The sequence below is a fragment of the Chinchilla lanigera genome, unplaced genomic scaffold (assembly GCF_000276665.1).
Source record: "Chinchilla lanigera isolate Chin_1 unplaced genomic scaffold, ChiLan1.0 scaffold00059, whole genome shotgun sequence".
Lineage (NCBI taxonomy): Eukaryota > Metazoa > Chordata > Mammalia > Rodentia > Chinchillidae > Chinchilla > Chinchilla lanigera.
In genome coordinates, this window is record NW_004955460.1 from 13,658,653 (window position 1) to 13,678,981 (window position 20,329).

Here is a 20,329-nt window from a genome sequence, read left to right on the forward strand (position 1 = left end):
TTTTTTTTCTGGTACCGGGTATCGAACTCACGACCTTGCGCTTGCCAGGCAGGTGCTGTGCCGCTGAGCTAAATCTCCAGCCCTGGTGTTTTCTTAAATATCTGAATTAGCTGCTGTCTTTAAAAACCAAACAACTCTTTAAAAAGTCCATCACAGCTGCCCCTTTCCCTATGCACATACTTTCTGGTTTGCATGTCCCCCAGTGTCACTCTGAAGCAGAGCCCAACTCAAGCTGGGCTCAGCCCAGCTCACAAGGGCATTTAACTGAAACAGAGCCCAACAAAAAAAAATCATTCAACTAGATAATCTGATAGTTCAAACCAAATTCAAACTGAAAATGTATAAAACCTGAGCAGCGATGACCTAGTGTAGTTCAAGCTGCAGATGATCTGGGCATAGGGTCCTGGGGAGTCTGGAGGGCAGGCCCCATCTTGCAGACCACGTAAGGCCTCTTAGCCACACAGGTACATGAGCATGATCACATGGGGGGCACAGCAGATGGAAAAACGCCACACTCGTAAGATGGCTTTGAAGTATCCTTGTAACAGGATCGCTTTCCTGATGTCTAACTTGAGTTACAAACTCACCTATCTGACCCGAGCAGAGTCCAAGTCCACAGTGGGTGCTAACCTTTAGATAGACTCACACCAGATGTTCCTCTCGACCACCCTGTGCACACTGAGATTGCCGTATACTTAATATTTTGTATTAAAGGGCCTGCATAAACTTTTCTGACAAGAAATAAAGGTATAGACAGGCCATGACGACTACTGCAACGTTAGCCTGAGGGTTTGAGAACAGACCTCACAGTGAGGTAAAAATCAGACGCCACCTCCAAAGTGTTACCTTCATCGTATGAGAGGGAAGCTGTGGGCCAATAAACCCGGGTGCAGCCTGCTTGTTGGTGACAACCCGCTGACTGGTGACCGGGCGGGGAGAGGACTGGCCGGGGCTAAGGGTGGAATGAGTAAGTTCACCTCCATTTTTCACATCATGGGACCTGGGGACAAAGAATGAGAGGGCTTAGCATGATGAAGGGCATCTTAGTAGAGGCGGATTTACAAACTCAGTCCCCTGGAAAGCCACTGACTGCTTCTAAGTCACACTGCACGGAGCCATACGATGCATTAGCTCCTTTAGAGGTGTGGGTCAGTGTCGGGGTGCTCAGCTCAGGACACAAGGGCAGCTCGGTAAAGGAAACCATATTTTTAACTCTGTATTGTGAGGATGCTGCTATCAGAAGCCTCTTTTTTCTGTTTGTATTTTTAAATTAAAAAGATATACCACTGTAGAAAACCTATAGGAAAAGAACATGTCACCCCTCAGAGATGGTTCCCCTTTTATTGGACAGATCGTCCCCCATCTTTCACTCCACACCAGTGTCTAATATTTCAAACTGCTTTCTCTCCATATACACTCAGCACTTTCCCAAAGCATTAAAAGAAAGGTTTGTAACAATCACTCTTAGCAGGTGATGGGCAACTGAGCAAGATGCTGTCTCCAAAAAAAAAGAAAAAATCACTCTTAACAGCTGCATAAAATTTCAACACATCATTCTGCCACTGTTGAACATTTTAGGGTATTCTTAACCTTAAGCTATCATATTTAAAAGGGACATTTTGGGGGCTGGGTCATGGTTCAGTGGTATCGTTTGCCTCACTTGCTTATGGCTCTGGGTTCTATTCCCAGCATGGAAAAAAGAAACCAGAGGGGTGGGGGACACTGTGTGGTACACATCAGATTTTTTTTCCAGAAGTCGAACTGTAAGTCAGCTTGCAGCTGCAGGAGATCAGCCCAACTGCTGGTCCCAGCCTAGGCTGATGCCTAACCAGCACTGTGCTCAGCACTGGGGAGGTACGAGATAGGACTGTATAGGGTGCTCACAGCGCCCTTCTAAAGCCCTCCCCCCAGGGCCTCCAACTTCCCAGGTCCAGTCCGTCTGCTGCCAGCAGCATAAGCCACTCCTCCCGCTGGCTGTCACCTTTCCCTTCCTCTGTATCCATCAGCACTGAGTGCCAAAGAGCTGGAAGCTAACACAAGCTCACAATCCATACTCAGAAGTGGCTACCTGACTCTCCATGAATGCAGTAGTATAAACCTTAAACTCTGGTTTTTAAAAAATAACTCAAAACTGATTTGAATACGGGTGAGATGAAAAGAAATGACATTACAGAAAATATGGTAACTTGTTTTCATGACAATACCTGATATAAAAGAGCACGTATGCTTGTTGGCTGAGTACCGATCTAATATCACTAGTAGATACGATGGAGTCATTCATTTGATACCACAGGCCGTTGCTAGCCTGCAAAAGACAGCCGTAAGAAGGAAAGATAAGAGTTTGTCAGGTTAACACGGACAGAATAAAAAGAGTAAGAAAAAGAAGCATTCACACTTTAATTGTAAAACTCCCGACTCTTCCTCCCAAAGAATGCTAGTGCTTGCTGTCTTACAGAGTCTAGGTAAAAGCAATAGCAGTATCTACATGGCTTACTTTTATGTAACAGAAGTAATGACCCGCATGGCAATTAAATCCGGTGTGGACCAGCACTGCATACAAAACATAAATAATGGGTTCTCCATTTGGTTGAGACATGTATGGCCGAATATCAAGATACTCAGGGTATTTCACATCCTAAACAGAAATGGACAAAGGAAAAACAAATGTCATTTCTAATTGACATTGTTCAAGTAGGTTATCTGTTGCCCATAACAGCTACTGGTACTTGTGTCTTGGCTCCACATAAAAGGTAATTAATAACATTATCTATATACCTTAGCAATTTTTCCACCAGTAGAATTTGCAAAGCGTTTCAGAGAAAGCGTAAGAACATTAGACGATCTATGTATAGTAAACCTCTTTGAAGCTGGAACCATCTTTTTGCACCTTGAAGTAAACAGAAACGAAAGATTAATGTATAGATTTTTTGGTGTTTTAGTCTTTACCTTGCTATTTCTCTGAAACATCCTAATTTAAGATTTCAAAACAAGCACAATAGATGAGGAACACCACTCTTCTCCAAACTAACAGTAAAAATATTTAAATTAAAAACACTGTGAATAGCCAGGTGTGGTGGCATACACCTATAATCCCAACACTTGGGATGCTGAGGCAAGAGGATCACCACGAGGTCTACAGCAGCCCAGACTACAGGGTGAATTCAAGACAAGCATGAACAACAAAGATAGATCCTGTCTCAAAAAACAAACCAAAACAAAAAAAACAAAACTGGGAGAAACTGCCTATAGCATGACAGGAAAGGAAGGACAATTCTGAAACATCAGGATATACAGGGCACAAGTGATGTCAAGAACAGATTAATTTGGGTTGGGAGTCTAGCTCAGACGTGGAATGCTTAGGTAACATCCGTAAGGCTCTGAGTTCAACCCCTAGCAATGCAGAAAAATAAAATAATAGGCTAACTCAACTCAAAAAAAAAAAGCTAATTGATTTTTTAGGCTGGTATAATTCTGTGAAAGCAAACCCTTACCCAGATACAAAAACGAAAAAAAAGAATGAGAAGTGTCAGGAAAAATCCCTAATCTGATAAGAAATGCACCATCTTCTCCCAAATACTGAGTATTTGACAATAAAAGATTATTTAATATAGGTATCTGTGTCACCCACTACAAAGTGAAAATCTACTTAAAACATATGAAACAAGGATTCGTAAAACAGACTACCTTGACTGCCTGGAGAAATATATTATTGAGTAATGTAAATTAGAGGTTGCTGGCAGACTGTCCCCACCAGGGGTACCCACTGTAAGAAAGATCTTCAATTCTTTTGGGGGAGAAGGTGACCCCACCCTCCCTCCAGTCTCGTCTGACAGGAAAGTCAAGGAAGATGCCGCTTAACAGACACTGTCACAGCACTGCGGCATCGGGGTGGCAGCACTAGTTCTCCAAGGGCGCAGAGCTACCCATCTTGAGAGAGTGCGTATGTTCTGGCCTCTGGGAGACAGATAGCCGGGGTCTCCCAGATGGCACCAGAAGCTAAGGCAACCTAGTGGGCCATTCAAACACACCACGCTCTTCACAATCAAAGCTCCCTGTCACTTCAACTGGAGCAGCCAAATGAGAGACTGCAAGTCACCCCCCATCATACTTGCTACACTTGTAGGAGTTTTCTCCATCGAGCTGTTCCGGCTTCACAAACTGCTCCAATGCCTTGTTAACGCTCGGAGCAGCCTGGGAGGAAAAAGCACAAATACGCGCACTGTCATGGTTTGTGAGAGACAGAGAGAGCAAGCAAGCAGAAGACTCAGAGAAACAAGTAAGAATTTTTATGAAAAAACAAAAGTCTTAATGGGTATGGTGCAGCTGAGTTCCTAGCTACTTGGGAGAGTGAGGTGGGAGGCCTGCAAGTTTGTACCAGCCTGAGCAACTTAGATTCAATCTCAAAAAAATTTTTAAATGGGCTGGGATAGCACAAGACTCTGGGTTCGATTCCTGGTACCAACAAAAAAAGAAAAAGAAAAACCAGGATTCCTCCCCATTAAAAAAAAACAGATTAAAGTGAACATAAATATATAATGAGGTAGCTCACTGCAGCTTTACTCAGAATACTATAAAAGTACAAAGCAACAAGGAACTATATCCACCTACTGGACCACCACTCACTGCCCAAACACGCTGATGTGGAAGGTCTCCAAGCAGAAGGAAATGAAAACAGCAAGTGGATAAACAGACTAAGGCATAATCCCTTTTAAAAATTTTTCTCCTTTTTTCCTTTTTGCAATCCTGGCGATCAAACAGAGGGCCTTCACACTGAGCTATTGTCCCAGCCCATCCCTTATTTTTATTTTAAACAGGTTCTCACTAAGTTGTGCAGTTTGGGTTGAACTTGTGCTGCCCTGTCTCAGCCTCGCAGAGTCCTGGCAGTACACACGTGCAGCACTGTGCTCTGCTCATGGTCTCATTTTCATAAAAAGGACCTAATCTATTCTGGGACAGTGCATATCAGATGACCAAGAGCAACAGTGCTGAAGGGCAGACTTTAATATATCTGCAATGCTTGTGCTTTTCATCATAAGCACGTGTTACATCTGTTATCAGAAAAACAAAAGCTTAAGAATAACAGAAGTATAGTTCAGAAAATGCAAGGTGCTAAACCAATTTCTAAAAAATAAGAACCACCTAAGGTTTGCTAATGTAAGTATCAAAACTTGGTTTAAGATTTACTAAGTGAAAAGTCAAAGAATAAAAAAGATATAAAACAACCACAACAAAACTATTAAATTTACCTTTATCTCCAATGTAATATCAAGATATGGATCAAAAGTATCTGAAACGCCCTTGCAATTTAAACATTTGACTGAAAAAAAAAAGGCAAAAGATAAGCAAAGTGTAATCAATATGGCAGTCTCAGGTACTGAAATTACAGATTACACATACTATTTCAAAGTAAAAAAATTAAAACAGTATAACTTTTCTTCTACTAGATTGGGAAAAAAGTTAATCTTATACACCTTATAGGAAAAAGTCTCATGAATGTGCCACTTGTACACTACTGGATGGATATAAACTGGTATGATCTCTTAGAATGTCAGCATAAAAGCTTAAAATACATCTACGACTCAAATTCTAATACTAAGAGTTTATCATGTACACTTTTACATAGAAACAAAAAGCGTGAGTACATGGGTGTTGTTCAATAAGGCACTGGTGGTAACAACATCATGGAAAGCTAAGTATCCATCAATAGGAGAGTAAAACGAATAGACACTACTACAGCTATGACCTGTTAGACCTATATATGCTCAAATAGAAATATTGTTACTAATGTTAAGAGAAAAATAAAAGTATTCTATAGTTGGCTCTCAGCTTGCTCACGAATAAGAGACTATCAGAAGGATATACTAGGAACTGGTACAGGGGCTGCCTCTGGGGAGGAAGAGGGAGTCTCTACTTTTCCTTATTTCTAAAATTTGCATTCTAATATCACAGGCATGTGCCACTTTATTGACTTGTGAACAAAAACTCACCTCTAGATCTTAGATATCCTCCAAATATCTGACAAACAAGTGTGGTGGCCTGGGTGTGTCTATCTAATCTGAAAAAGACAAAACAGTGATACAAGAATTCTGCCAAGTTATAGATGCTATAATTAGATTTTAAAAGCATGTATACTTATAAAAGAACAATAATTTAAAGAGGAGAGCCATAGAAAATAAAAAATCAGTCTTTATGGTACCCAGAGATCAGCTTTTCCTGGAGGAACACAGTGAGGATCTGGAGAGGAGGATGGAAGAAGCCAAATTGTGAAGGGGCTTTGAAATCAAGGCAGGAATGTGGCTCAGAAGCAAAGCAGCAGGAGGAAGACACCCTCAGCAGGCTTGTGATACCGCATGGGACTTGGGGAAGGTACAGCAGGCAGAGTCTGTCATCATCCAGACCATGAGGGGCAGGACAGTGAGTGGAATGCAAAGGGAGGTACTGGTACCAGGTGCGTGGGCAGTAGCGGGTGGGTTAGGAATGTTACATAACTGTCTCACCCATCCTTCTCTTGAGTCTGCATTTAGATTTTAGGAAGAAGCTACAGAGATTGGTAACAGAGCAGGCACGAGCAAGAGTACAGCAAACATATATATAAGGCTGGAGATCAACAGAGAATATATCTGGCACAATTAGAAAGGAGAAGCAGGTACTTCTAATCTGCCAAGGCATCCTGACACTCGGAAGTTAAAGAATAGCAAAACCACTGTTCATTTCCTGGTATCTATAGTTGAACAAATTTAAAATGGGAAAGTAAGCACATCTTTTTAAATTTTAGTCATTTTAAAATAATGCAAATCAGAGAAATGAAAGAAGGGAAAAATACGTATATATGTATACACAAGATAGCTAAGATAATTGCACTGCTAATTTCTATTGCTTTATTGAAAGGAACAGTTGATATTTAATTGTTTGATCAATCTTACATACCTATATTTGTTTATTTGAGTAACCAATTTGAAGATAACAAATGCAATACAACAATCATTGTTAATTTCCTATCATCTTATCTGAAATTCTGTATTGTTTTTATGTTCCTTTGTTTATGTCTGTTGTGAAATACGTTTTGGTTCTTTTATCTTTAAAATAGAAATAAAAAAATAATAATAATGCAAATCAGGTGGAGAAGGGGCGATGTAAAGCCAAAAGGTAAAGCAAACAGATCTGTGTATTTTCAACATTAAAGGCAAAACAAGCATGATAAGCCAGGGATGTAAACTGAAGAAATGACTTGTACTCACTTATTGCTGCCATTCAAGCATGCTTTCTGCATAGCGTCAACAGTGTACTGAAGAAATTCATGGGCATCTTCTTGGTTTCCAAAACGGAAGTGCCTAGCTATACCTAGAAGTTTTAAGTAAACACAAGGCTTTATCATTACACATTAAATGCCTAGGCTACAAAGTTACATTTCATGTTACTCAGAAAACCCCAAATAATTACACTTAACGAGGAAGTAGCACTAACACAAGCACCACACACTTTCACCAAGAGCCCACAGGAGCTGCAGGTCCTGAAAGTCTGGGAGAAGCCACAGAATGACTCTGTGTCTTTACCAAGTTAATACAGTTCCACTTCAATAAAGTCCACATTGGTTCTATAGACTCAGGTTTGTCCAAAATGTTAGGTTAGTGCACCCATTTTAAATATGACACTCAAATCCGTAAGAGACCTGTGCAGAACACAAATATCCAACCTACTCAATTCCGCACCAGTGATCACAGAACAAGTCATGTTCTCAGCTGTACAGTAACACTTCAGTTCTTCTAAATCACTAAGCAGTTGCAAGAAAGTATTTTTAAAAATTAGAAATACAACACTAGCACAAATGTACGAATAGCACAAAACCTATTAGACATTCAGTTTTGTAGGAATATATATATGTATTAGCTTAAACCATACAAAATTGCCAATATTCCACCAGTTTTGACCTATAAAAACAACAATTCTATGATTCAACTGTATGTGTGTATACATGTACAAATTCAGAGCAATGACACTACACTAGGTTGTTATTCATGCCTGCCATATACATATATATATATATATATATATACACATATATATATGTTTAAAAATAAATGTGTAAATAATGAAAATAATCAAAACTGTCCTGGCTAAAATTTTGCCAGAACCCAGTATGTTTTAAACATTTCTGCACTGTCCACTCTGATCCATCAATAATTCCAAGGGCCAATTCAATCCTTAGCAGCTTTTAAGGCAAAAGGATTATACTTATCACTATAAAATTATGCATCTCTATAATGACCAAGCTAGATACCAGATTAAGAGTGAAAAGTATTTTTTGTTCATACGCAATTTTGTTACATCTTGGTTAACTAAAATGATGTAAAAGTGAATGCAAAATGCATATAGAGCCTGACATGGTGGTACAAGACCATAATCCCAGGTTGAGGGAGGAGGATCTCAAGTTTAAGGCCATCCTAGGCTACACAAGGTAGGGAGCAGGTACATGGAAAATACTTAAGAAAATTTCATGCAACCTACTTAGAAATTTAAAATTAAAAAGACGGGAGGCTTAGGCAGGAGGATTGCCATGAGTTCAAGTCCAGCCTGCACTACGTAGTGAGACCCTGTCTCAAAACAACAACAACAACAAAAAAAAAAACAGAAAAAAGAAAAGTGAAGCTTGTTCATTAATTTAGTTAGGCTATGGGTATAAATTTTTAAGAGTATAAATATCTTTATTTTGACAATTTTTATCACTATATATAATGCAGGATTCATTTACCAAATTAAAACTAATTACAAATCACTTAAACCTGTGGGACAATATCAGAGTTGGACTACTCAGCACAGAAATCCAACTATATGACAAATGGCATCTGTAATCATTTTATTAACAAAGTCTTAAATCATTTAAAATTTGCTTCTATTAAATATAATCTTTTTTACTATACTATCATCTCTACAATTTGAATAATACTTTATATAGTAAATATTTTACTAAACATCTGTTACTAATTAAAGACATATGCATGTATAATACAATACATGTGGTTTATTTTGTAATAAACTTTGGGCTTTTTTTAATCACCTAGGCCATTAAGACTAACTAGTTAAAAGCCAGGCATGACAGTGCATGCCTGTAGTCCCCGCTATCCAGGAGGCTGAGGTAGGGGGATCACTTACGCAACAATATTAGCCCTCATAGCAGGAAAAGATTACCTTGCCAAAAAAATACTTCTCTGGTTGATACTTACGCTGCATTTCATTGATGACAAACATGGGTTTAATAACATCCCCAGGATTATTAAGTGCCTGGGTGATATGGGCTTGCATTGTACACATCATACAAAACCCTTCTGCATGACCTGAAAGATAAGATGACAATGCCCCATGTCAGCAAAATACAACTAGACAGTAAATCATAAATGTACAGCATATTCCTGAAGTGAAATAACAGTAACAGCTGCTACGTGTCTGCACTGACTTATCTACTTTTATTTTCATTTAATTCTCTAGAAACCTAAATGATAGGTATATATTGGCTCTAGTTCACAAGAGGAAAAAATGCTCAGAGAGTTAAAAATATGCATAAGGTCACACAATCAGACTAACTTATACTTTTCCTAGTTTCAAAGGTTGTGTTCTCAGTGACTCTACACTGGAAAAGGAAGTTTTTCTTATACTACCATTAATTTCAAATGGTCAAAGAATGTCTCCCATAACAGGAGTTAGAAACATCTACATAATTCTATACAGGGGCTGGGGATTTAGCTCAGCGGCAAAGCGCCTGCCTGGCAAGTGCAAGGTCGTGAGTTCGGTTCCCGGTACCGGAGAAAAACCAAAAAAAAAAAATTCTGGCTTTCCTGGTGACATATCAGGATCTCTATTACATTTTCTTCTTCTTTTTAAAAACAGTCTTTTAAAAATGTAATGAATGATTGCTACTTCACATTAAGTGGTTAGAGAACAGGTACACTACTAAATATCTTACAAAGAACAAGATATCCCCTTACAGCAAAGAATTACCCAGCCCCAAACATCAATAGGTTCTGCCTAGACAAAAGCTGTTCAGAACTTACATAATAAAGCTTTAAAATCCTTGAAAGGATCAAACTATTTCTAGTTAACTAAATCCAACAATGCAGAACTGTGGGATGAAAAGCAGAATCTCTGAGATGAAAAATACACTATAAATGATTAATAACAGATTAGACACTGCAGAAGAAAACTTTAGTGAACTTGAAGACATTAATTATGGATAGAAGATAGCTATAACACACCAAGAGAAAAAGAAACCTCAAAGTAACAGTAACAAAGTGTATCAGTGAGCTGTGGGACAATTTGAAGTTGTCCATGATATTCATTTAAATGCAGTCTGAAAGTAAAGGGATGGAACAAATACATCAAGAAATAGTTATTGGGGCCGGGATATAGCTCAGCGGCATAAGCGCTTGCCTGGCAAGCCTGAGGTCATGAGTTCCATTCCCCGTACAAAAAAAAAAAAAAGAAAAAAAGAAATACTTATCTACCAAAGAACAGCACAAGGACAATTTTTGGGGTGATGGAATGATTTTGTATTCTGACTGAGGTGAGGTGGTTTACACAAATGCTATACATGTGTTTAAATTCAAAGAAATTTACACACAAAAAAGTTAATTTTATTCTGTGAAATCTATGCTTTTTTAAAGGACCAAAAGTTATCACCATTTCATACTGGGACACACACATATTGAAGAACCTCAATAAACCCCAAGTAGAACAGCTTAAGACAAGCAATAAAATCTTAAAGCCAGCAAGAAATAAAAAAAAATTCCATATATAGAAAGGAAGGGAAAACTGACAATAGACTTCTTGTCAGAAACAATGCAGACCAGCAGATCATGCACTAACACCTTTTAAGCATTAAAAGAACAATAAGATGTCAATATCTTTCACAAAAATGAGATTTCCACTTCTGGGAAGAGGAAACAGTAGTTTTCCCTGTTCCTTCTCCCATACACAACAAAAATCCTCAGAACTGTACATTCAACAAACACTAAGAGACTCTGAAAGGTAGAGAAAAAAAGACACAACAGGGATCTCAGGATCTCAGCATGCCATGGTGGTGGTCTCCCTAGTTTTGTTTGTGCCTCAAATATTCCATAAAGTTGGAGCATGGTGTGCACGCCTGCTCTCTAGGAAGCTGAGCCAGAGGACCACAAGTTAGAGCCCAGCCTGGACAACTTAGCAAGACCTTGTTTCAAAATAAAAAGTGAAAAACAAGCTAGGATATAGCTCAGTGGCACAGCACCTGCCCGATAAGCGCAAGGCTGAGTTCAACTGTTGGTACAAAAAAAAAAAAGAAAAAGAAAAAGCAGTCAATGTACCCAATTAACTACAAAATAACATAGCTGATTTTACCCTGACATCCAAACCAGATAAACATATTGCAAAAACAAAAAATATCTCTTAGCAGAGATATAAAAACCCTTTCAGGACCTATTAACAAATAAAACTAGGTAATCTATATGGAGAATTATACCCTATGACCAGAGTTTATTCCAGGTAGGCAGCGATAACAGAAAAATCAACCAATGTAATTTACTGCATTAACAGGCTAAAGAAGAAATATCACATGATCCTATCAATTTGATGCAGAAATCATTTGACGAAAATCAATATAAACTCAGGTTAAAAAAAATATGAATCAGAAAAATAGGAATAAAGACAACAAATTGAGTGCTTTCCCCCTAAGATCAGAAAAGCAGCAAAGATGTGTCTCCTCAACACTCTTACTCAAAGAGTGCCAGAAGATCCAGCCAGTGATATAAGAAAATAAAAGAAGGAAATAAGGCAAACAGACGAGTAAAGTATAACTATACTGATTAGCATATGGTATGACGTGACTATGCATGTAAAAATTTCAAAGGATCTATCCAAAAAACAGAAACAAAATAGCCTGGAGCTAACAAATGACTTCATCAAGGTCACAGTGTACAAGATCAACATGATGATGACTTCAAACAAAATCAAATGTATCTCTACATTCCAGCAAGAACTACATAGACATCAAAATTAAAAATAAAATGCTATTTACAACTAAAAACAAAACAGGAGGAGGAGAAAGAGGAAGAAAAAGGTATAAATCTAACAAAACAAGACAACTCATATGTAGGACATGTATTCTTTCTCTTGCCATCCTGGTGCCAGTACTAGGTTTTCAACCACACCCTACTTTCATTAACCACAAATGTGATAGGAAAGCTATCTGTGGGGAATGAATTATGGACTTAGAAATCGATGGCAAATGGCATATTCGTTCTATAATTTAAAGCCCCTGGCATAGTGAATACGTCCAGGTGATGAGGTTCTAGGTGATTTTTCTTGGTTTAAGTTTCTCCGTATATACCAAATACTTTACAAGTACCACTTTGTTCTTTGGATGGAAAACAGTTGTAAAACTATCAGTTTTAAAATTCTCCATTTATAAAGAATTATTCAAGGAGAAACTAAGGAGGTCTTTTGCTTATTTTATCCAAATCACTGACAAATAGCACCAGAGCATACATACACACCTGAGCATCCATTCAGAGCAAAGAACAGGGTAACTTCATTTATAAAGGATGACAGATAAGCAGGATAAGCAGGAGGTCAAAAATCTCAAAAATGGATATTCTAAATTCTAAATTTCTCTAATCAACATTGAGCTGCTTCTATTTAAAGACATCTTCATATGTTTTAACTGATTTTCTGCCCTGCAGGTTAAAGATGGAGCTCTCAAATGCTAAAAGCAAAGCCCTGCATGAATTCCATCAGGTTGGAGCAGTAGAGAGTTCTTCTCCTCTTGGGCTCATAATCCTGAAAATAAATCAAGCCTTTCAATGAATGCCAGAGGCAGGATTTCTTAACTCTTTTTGTTCCAACTGTTAATGTCAAACATTACGTCACATTTTTAACAAGTGTTAAGAACTGGAGGCGTAGCTCAGTGGTAGAGCACTTGCCTGGCATGTGCGAGGTCTTGGGTTCAATCTCCAGCACAAGAAAAATGAAGACAAAAACAATTTTAATAAGTATAGAAAACTATGAGGGGGTTAGAAATGCTAAATGATGGTAAAATAGGTATCCTTTCAAATACCCACCCTCAGGTCAAATTAGAAGCTAATATGCTTCTTATGCAAGCTAAATACAAATCATGGATTCTAAAAGAATAAACCAACTTCTTAATCATCACAAAACTTGACTTAATTCTCTTCATTTCAGAGGGAAAAAATGAGTAGGTTAGCATACCACAGTCCACACACACACCACAGCACATAGCACTTACATGTCTTGGAGTGTTCATGTGATAACATGTAATTGGCGAGAGGTGGTGTGTATGTCAAACACTGCAATGCTGCATTGGCAAAACAGGTGTTGCCCAAATTCTGAAGCCCAGCGCCAACTCTATGAGTTTGCTGCCACTTAAGACAAATCTTCTCTGAGGGAAAAAGAATTTTCTGTGGCGGAGCAATGCCATCACCCAGGGCTAGAAAAATAAACAGCAAAGATTTAAAAAACCAAACCTGGCGTGCTCCTAAAGCCAAATAAATAGCAATGCTTGATCAAAATTCTAAATCTCATTATGACTGACAGAAACACAGGGTAGAAGGGGACATTTAAAAAGACAGAACCTACAGTAAGGTCCAAGATATATATAACAGATACTGTGAAATGGGAAAAAATTGTTCAAAAGGAAAAAGGAATTAGGATGGGGGGAGGAAAAAGGAAGAAAGGGAAAAGAAAAAATACAAGGTAGTTATGTTACTAGTTTCTCTTAGTTCACTAAAAAGAAACATTTGTGCTAACGCTATTTGGAGAATTTTTTATGACTATGTCTTGTACTCTGAGTACTACTTTAAGGATAACCATACTCAACGTATTAACTATTGTTATTCTATTACTTTGTTATGAAACTTTGTTTTATTTTTCCATTAAATATAAATAAATAAATGAAAATAAAAAGAATCTAGAACACGAGACGCTAAATGATTTAGTTCCCTTGATAAATATATTGCAGGAAAGGAAAAGAAAAAAAATACATATATACAAATACACAAGATAGCTAAGATATATACTACTTATTTGTATTAGTTCATTGAAAAGAAAGGTTTGTGCTTATATTGCTTGGTCAGTTTTTCATGCCTGTATCTTGTAATCTGAGTAACCAACTTGAAGATAGCAATATGCAATGTATTAATCATTGTTAATCTTCTATTATCTTGTTTTAAAATTTGGTATCACTGTTTTTTTTTTTTTTTTAATTTCAAACACAAAAAGTGGGGAGGTTTACAAATTTAAAAAAATTTCACAGATATATCCACAAATGCAAAGTGCAGACTGCACGTGGATATTACTTTCAATGACTAATTACTGAAAACAATATATAGCACAATTTACAGTCATCCATAATAATGCACGCCTGTAATCCCAACAACTCAGAGGCTGAGGCAGGAGGATTACAAGTTTTAGGACAATCTAGACAACTTAGCAGTTTAGCAAGAGCCTGTCTGAAAATAAAAAAAAGCTCAGCACTTCCTGGGTTCAACTCCTAATACTCTAGTACTGGAAAAAAAATTATGTGACACCTAGAGATATCTGAATATTGACTAGAACTTTAATGTAGACATTTTTAACTTTTAAGAAGTATTCTACACGTATATACACTAAAATATTTATAAATGAAATATGAAATACTGGACTTCATTTAAAATATTGGGGACAGGGTCAGTGTGTGAGCTGGCCCGTAAGTTAAATGTCAAAATGGCTGATGACTTCATGAGAGGTCATTACCATTACTTTTTCATAGCTACTTAACACAATCAATAGAACATATAAGATAAACTAGTTCCCTTGAACATTTGCTTTGGATGTTTGCATTCAGTGCCACCACCATTCTTACCATCACATCAGCTGAGCTTCCCCAGGTGTCACACAGTTTCAGTTCTGATGGTTGGTACTGTCGTCATCCCCATTTACCACTAAGAAAATAGGCTTTGAACCAGACTGTTACTTGTACGTGTACTATATACAATGTGTCCTAAAAAGGTTGGTACCTGTTGTTAAGGCTTTTACACAGATTACTAATAACTAAGTGTGCTAACAGAACTCAGGTGATATTGAAAAACAACTTTACTGTAGGAAAGTTCAAAATCACCAGAAGCAAAACTAATTTTTTTTTAATCTTTTTTGAGATAGGGTCTCCCTATACAGTTCAGGCTGGCCTTGAGCTCACTCTGTAGCCCAGGCTGGTCTCAAACTCGCAACAATCCTCCTGCCTCAGCCTTCTGAGTGCTGGGATTACATGCGTGTGCCACCACGCCCAGTCACAAAACTAATTTTTCAAAGGCTGGCTAGTTTCTTGGTGCTATGAAAGGCAAAGATGCCCTATAGATAGTTCTCTATTTGAAGAGATATTAATGATTATTTAAGTGGGCTTTGGCTTGAGAGGGAATAGAGAATAAAATTAGGCAAGGAAAAATGAGTCGGTAGAGAGTAAGACAAGCGCAGAGTAAGGAGAGAAAGGGAAGGCCCAGCAGTGAGGAGCTGGAGCCTTGCAGAAAGATGGTCTGTGGAAAAGTCTTGCCGGTGAAGCCAAAGGACCTCAAACCTCTATGTATAACATTCAATGAAGCTGTTTGCGTTTTGTGATAAAAGCTTCCCTTTGCACACACTCAAAACACCTTTAACAAACCACACCACCCTTTCCCACACCAAAATATCAAACTTACTAAGAGGACTCAAAACAATATAAGGATCAAATTATTCTACACTGGACAACATTCCAATTAGGAATTAATTCTAGTATTACCTTTCTTTGCATTTCAAATCTTCAAGACTTTAATTCCAAGTCTTAAAAGTACCCCAGTTGAAAGTGTCAATGTTTCATTTACCTGGGTAAATTTTAACAAATGTAACTGTGTTTACATTATCTGCTCCTTTCCAAAGACAGATACTGTATCTACTTAGGAAACATCATAACTACTGGTTAACTGAAAATATAAGGCTTGCTCATCTCCATTCTCTCCCAGATAGTTTATCCTTCCAAAACTTAGAAATGCAAGAAACTATTCACATTTGAGTAACTAAAAAAATAATACCCTGTTATGATACATATGTTAATAATGAATGCTTACTCATTAAAAGAAAATCATTTCCATCATACAATGCTGGCCACCCACATGGCAGTATCTCTTACAAAATAAGCCCCTCTCTGAAACTACCAACCCACTGACCACATTTATACGGGAGTTTCCGGCAGTGATTTAAAAAATAGTACCTTGATCCTTTGGTGGTGATGGTTCTGACTTATCAGGTACAGCTGAATTTGAATAAACAGCACCAGGTACTGGTCCTAAAGAAAGTGTGTGATTGGAAACATCACTTAATGAAGACACAGCACTCCAGCCGGCAGAGCCTGCATCCATGTCTCCAGTAGAGACTGCCTCGGAACAGCCAGGCTGATTCTGACAGGCTGCTGGGTCTGAAGACTCAACTTTGTCAACTATGGTCATTGTTCAAGTCTGCAAAAGTCAAAAGGCACACACATTTGTTTCATAAAGTGAGAAAAGTACTCCACTCACCCTGCCGTTAGATTTTGGAATGTTTTCTAGGCATTTTAAGTTATTTCCAAATATAAAAACAACAATTTTGTTTTTTGTTTTTTGGGGTTTTTGGGGGCAGTACTGGGGATTAAACCTAGGGTCTCACCTATGCCAGCCAAGCACTCTACCACTGAACTACATCCTCAGCCCTCTACCACTTTTTAATAATTTTCTTGGGACATTTAGAATCATGCTGCTCCAAAAATATCAACAATTTTATTTCAGAATCTTCAGTACAGTATTCCATGCTTCCTAAAAGTATATTTCAGCTTTTAATCTGGTACTTCAATTTCCACTTCTATATACACTCATATTTACTAAGTACCTACTTGTATCTCTAAGAAGTATTTACTAATAAAACTAAATTGTCAGCTCACATATAATTTCTCAGAAAAAGTCTTGACTACATGAAGAGAAAAACTTGTTTTGATTTTGAGCTTAAAGTCCAAAATGAGAACAGGCATGATGGTGCACATCTGTAATACTAGCATCAAGGAGGTTGAGGCAGGAAAATCTCAAGTTCAAGGCCAGCCTGAGCAACATAGGGAGTTCAAGGCCAGCCTGGACTATGCAGTAAGACCCTGTTCTCAAAACAAAAGTATGAAATGACACTGTATGAAATACATTACACTCTGAAGAAATTATAATTATAGAAAGTCTCATTTTCAGAACAAGTATTTTTCTGAAAAGGTTCATTTATATGGTATTACAACTTTTTAAATAAAACTTGTAGGATTTGGACATCAAATGAGCACAAATACATGTTACAAAAGTACTTAATTCCAATTTTCTCTCTGAATCTTAGTTTAAAACTAACTGAACACTATGCTGGGCATTACATTAATTGATGGACAAACATTAATTCGTTTTATTTTCATAACAAACTATAAAAGATCAGACAATAATCCACAGGGTCTATAAAATCCATCAATTATACCTCAAACTAGTCAGCAACTGGAACCAGAAGCAACCAGGCTTCCTCTTGGCTAGACCATCTACTCTACTGAGTACTTTTAGTAATGCTTCCAAAATTGCCCAGGCAGCCACACCCAGGTGTGCCACCAACTGCAGAAAGCCCTTCAGGAGTGCCCCAGCGGCCACGCACAGCACCTTGTCCTAACACCTAGACCTGGCACTCCGACCTAGTGACCTCCAGCACTTCCCACGTTATGTTCCCACCCTGCTGAGTTCCTGTTTAGTCCCTGCTCTCCCTGGATTGCACACATGCTGCTCTTTTTTACCTACTTTCCTCCCTAACTTTCCCGCGCTGGCCAGTTAACATTTCTACTGTTCAGATCATTTCCTCTGGGACACTTTCCTCAGCAACTCCTTTCCCCAAAGATGGAGTGAGAAACCTCTTCTAAAAGCTTCTCCAGCACCCTTGTGCTGATTTGTACGGCAGCACTTCAGCATTTACTGGACAGCTCTTTTACTTGGGGATCTCTATCATGTTTTCTTATCTCCCCACCTGATGTAGAGAAAGCTTTACCCACGTGTTCAACAAATGAATGAACAGAGATTGTGCAAACAAGAAAGTAACTAGCACTTGCTGTTAGCACCAGGTTAAGCTGAGTGATTTATATACAGCATCTCATTTGATCTTTCAGAAAACCTGCACTCCACTTATACTGAAGTTTGAGCTGCCTTTGAAATACCCATGTATTTCCCACTTCAGCAAACATTACCATGTACTTGCTGCTCACAGTAAGTTAAAAAGAAAAAGCATTAGTTTAAGGGAAGATTATCACCCAAAAGTACAACTTTAAAGTTTGGGACGCTAATGTACAAATAGAAAAGAAATGTTAGTTACATCTCTAACTAAAATAAATGTTTTAAAATTTTAACTGAAAATACATGACTCTCATTCAGGAACAAAGCTTGAGTCTATCTAATAAAGTTCACACTCTCCTCACCTAACAGCAGATATTGTGGAAACATGGGGACAGGAGTTAGAAAACAAAAGAGAGGGCAGAGAGAGAAAAAGTCAAAATTAAGTAATAAAAACGTTAATCTAGTCTTATTTAAGACAATGTAAAATAGCGAAAATCTTGCTTTTTCCCGAGATGAAGATTACTTCCAGACAATGATTAACAAATAACCAAATGAGGGGCTGGGGATTTAGCTCAGCGGCAAAAGCGCCTGTCTGGCAAGCGCAAGGTCGTGAGTTCGGTTCCTGGTACCAGAGAAAAACAAAAAACAAAACAAACAAACAAAAAAAAAAAAAACCAAATAACAAAATGAAACCATTCTATCTGCTCCAGGAAAACGAAAACAAAAATTAAAAAAAAAAAACAACTCTTAAATGAAAAAAAAATTTTTTTAAGGAAAACACAACTCATCAGTAGTCACATCAGTATTATAAATTTGGAAATACAAACAAAATTCATTCGTTTGTATATTCAGCCAATGAAATCTTACTCTAAAACCATCAGGTATCAAAAGAAACTCCATCTACTCCATCTGACACAAATAACCTTTCTTACAACCAATGTTAAGATTAGAATAGTTCCATGTTCTTTATTGTTAGTAAAGTTTCTAAACACTACTGCTACAAATATTAGGACTTTAAACAACTACTTCAATGAAAAGTTTAACATTCCTCTTAACACTTCCTAAAGATATACAAAGTTACAAAGCATGTTTTAAAAAACGGCAACAAGGGCCGGGGATATACCTTAGTGGCACGGTGCCTGCCTGGCAAGCACGGGGTAGTAAATTCAATTCCCGGCTCCAAAAAACATAAAAAATAAAAAACAGAAACATGAATCCAAGTTTGATGCATGTGTAAGAATAAGACAAATCAACTTCATAAATGTTTCCTGTGCTTTAAGTACAATCTTTTACTCAACAGCCTTAAAACCCTTGGTCTCTTACAGAAAGGTATGTCTACCTTATCATGACCAAATGCTGGAATGCATTATTCTTTTTTCATTTTTAAAAAAATATCACATTTAAACAAAAACTGTTACATTCCAGTTCTTCATAAGCAATGTAATCCAGGTTTTTGTACCATTTCTGATTTAAGAGAGACAGTTTTAAAACGGACACAACACTGATTTTAATTATAGTTAGGTAAACAAAAAGCGACTAACTTTAAACCTTTACAATGTATCGTTTCTGTATCATTCATTCAATAATACAGAAAAGAAAGTGAAACTGACCCTAAGTAAAAGCAAGTAACTGAAGTATCAGCTACCACTATTCATACACCCTATACACTTTGAATGAGTAGCACAGTAAAAAGTGAATTATTTAGATTCCAAAAACATGCGTGAGAACCTGCAGTACGGTCGCTTCTTTGAAAAAGAGGCGTTAACTAAACAGTTTTCAACCGCTTTCATTGTTACAGGAGTATATTTACTTGAAATAATCAACATGTTTTCCCATAAACAAGAAAACCCTAAGCCCCCCACCAACATAAAAGAGCTATTACGAAAGTAATCTCAACTACTTTCACTATAGAGGTTAAAGTCCAAGATGATAAAACTTCTGTCCCATCAAATTTTCATTTCAAACATCTGAAACTGATGCTCCCCCCCTCCCGACTACCCGCAAACCCCGCAGCCTCTTTTCCAGGTAAGTTGGCTCTTCCTGCCCCAAAGATAAAGAGCGACGGAGAGGCACACATGCTTTTGGGGACGCGCCGCCCGCCACCCCGCCTGCCTCCCCTCCGCGCCCGCATCCCTCGGCGTGGGCAGCTCGGACACCGGGCGTGGACCCAGGTGGGCGACGCCGCGCGGGCC

The 20,329-nt window shown here is 38.0% G+C and overlaps 1 protein-coding gene across 1 annotated transcript in view; it reads right to left on the reverse strand.

Annotated features, from left to right (window-relative positions):
- LOC102025094 (ubiquitin carboxyl-terminal hydrolase 42) overlaps positions 1 to 20,329 on the reverse strand; it is a gene marked incomplete in the record, with an annotated part of 44,288 nt that overhangs the window by 12,868 nt on the left and 11,091 nt on the right. The window contains 11 exon segments of the mRNA XM_013521210.1: positions 847 to 1,000; positions 2,205 to 2,305; positions 2,495 to 2,635; positions 2,776 to 2,887; positions 4,109 to 4,191; positions 5,247 to 5,317; positions 5,988 to 6,055; positions 7,239 to 7,341; positions 9,222 to 9,332; positions 13,271 to 13,471; positions 16,262 to 16,505. Coding sequence (XP_013376664.1) covers positions 847 to 1,000; positions 2,205 to 2,305; positions 2,495 to 2,635; positions 2,776 to 2,887; positions 4,109 to 4,191; positions 5,247 to 5,317; positions 5,988 to 6,055; positions 7,239 to 7,341; positions 9,222 to 9,332; positions 13,271 to 13,471; positions 16,262 to 16,496 — 1,380 coding nt within the window.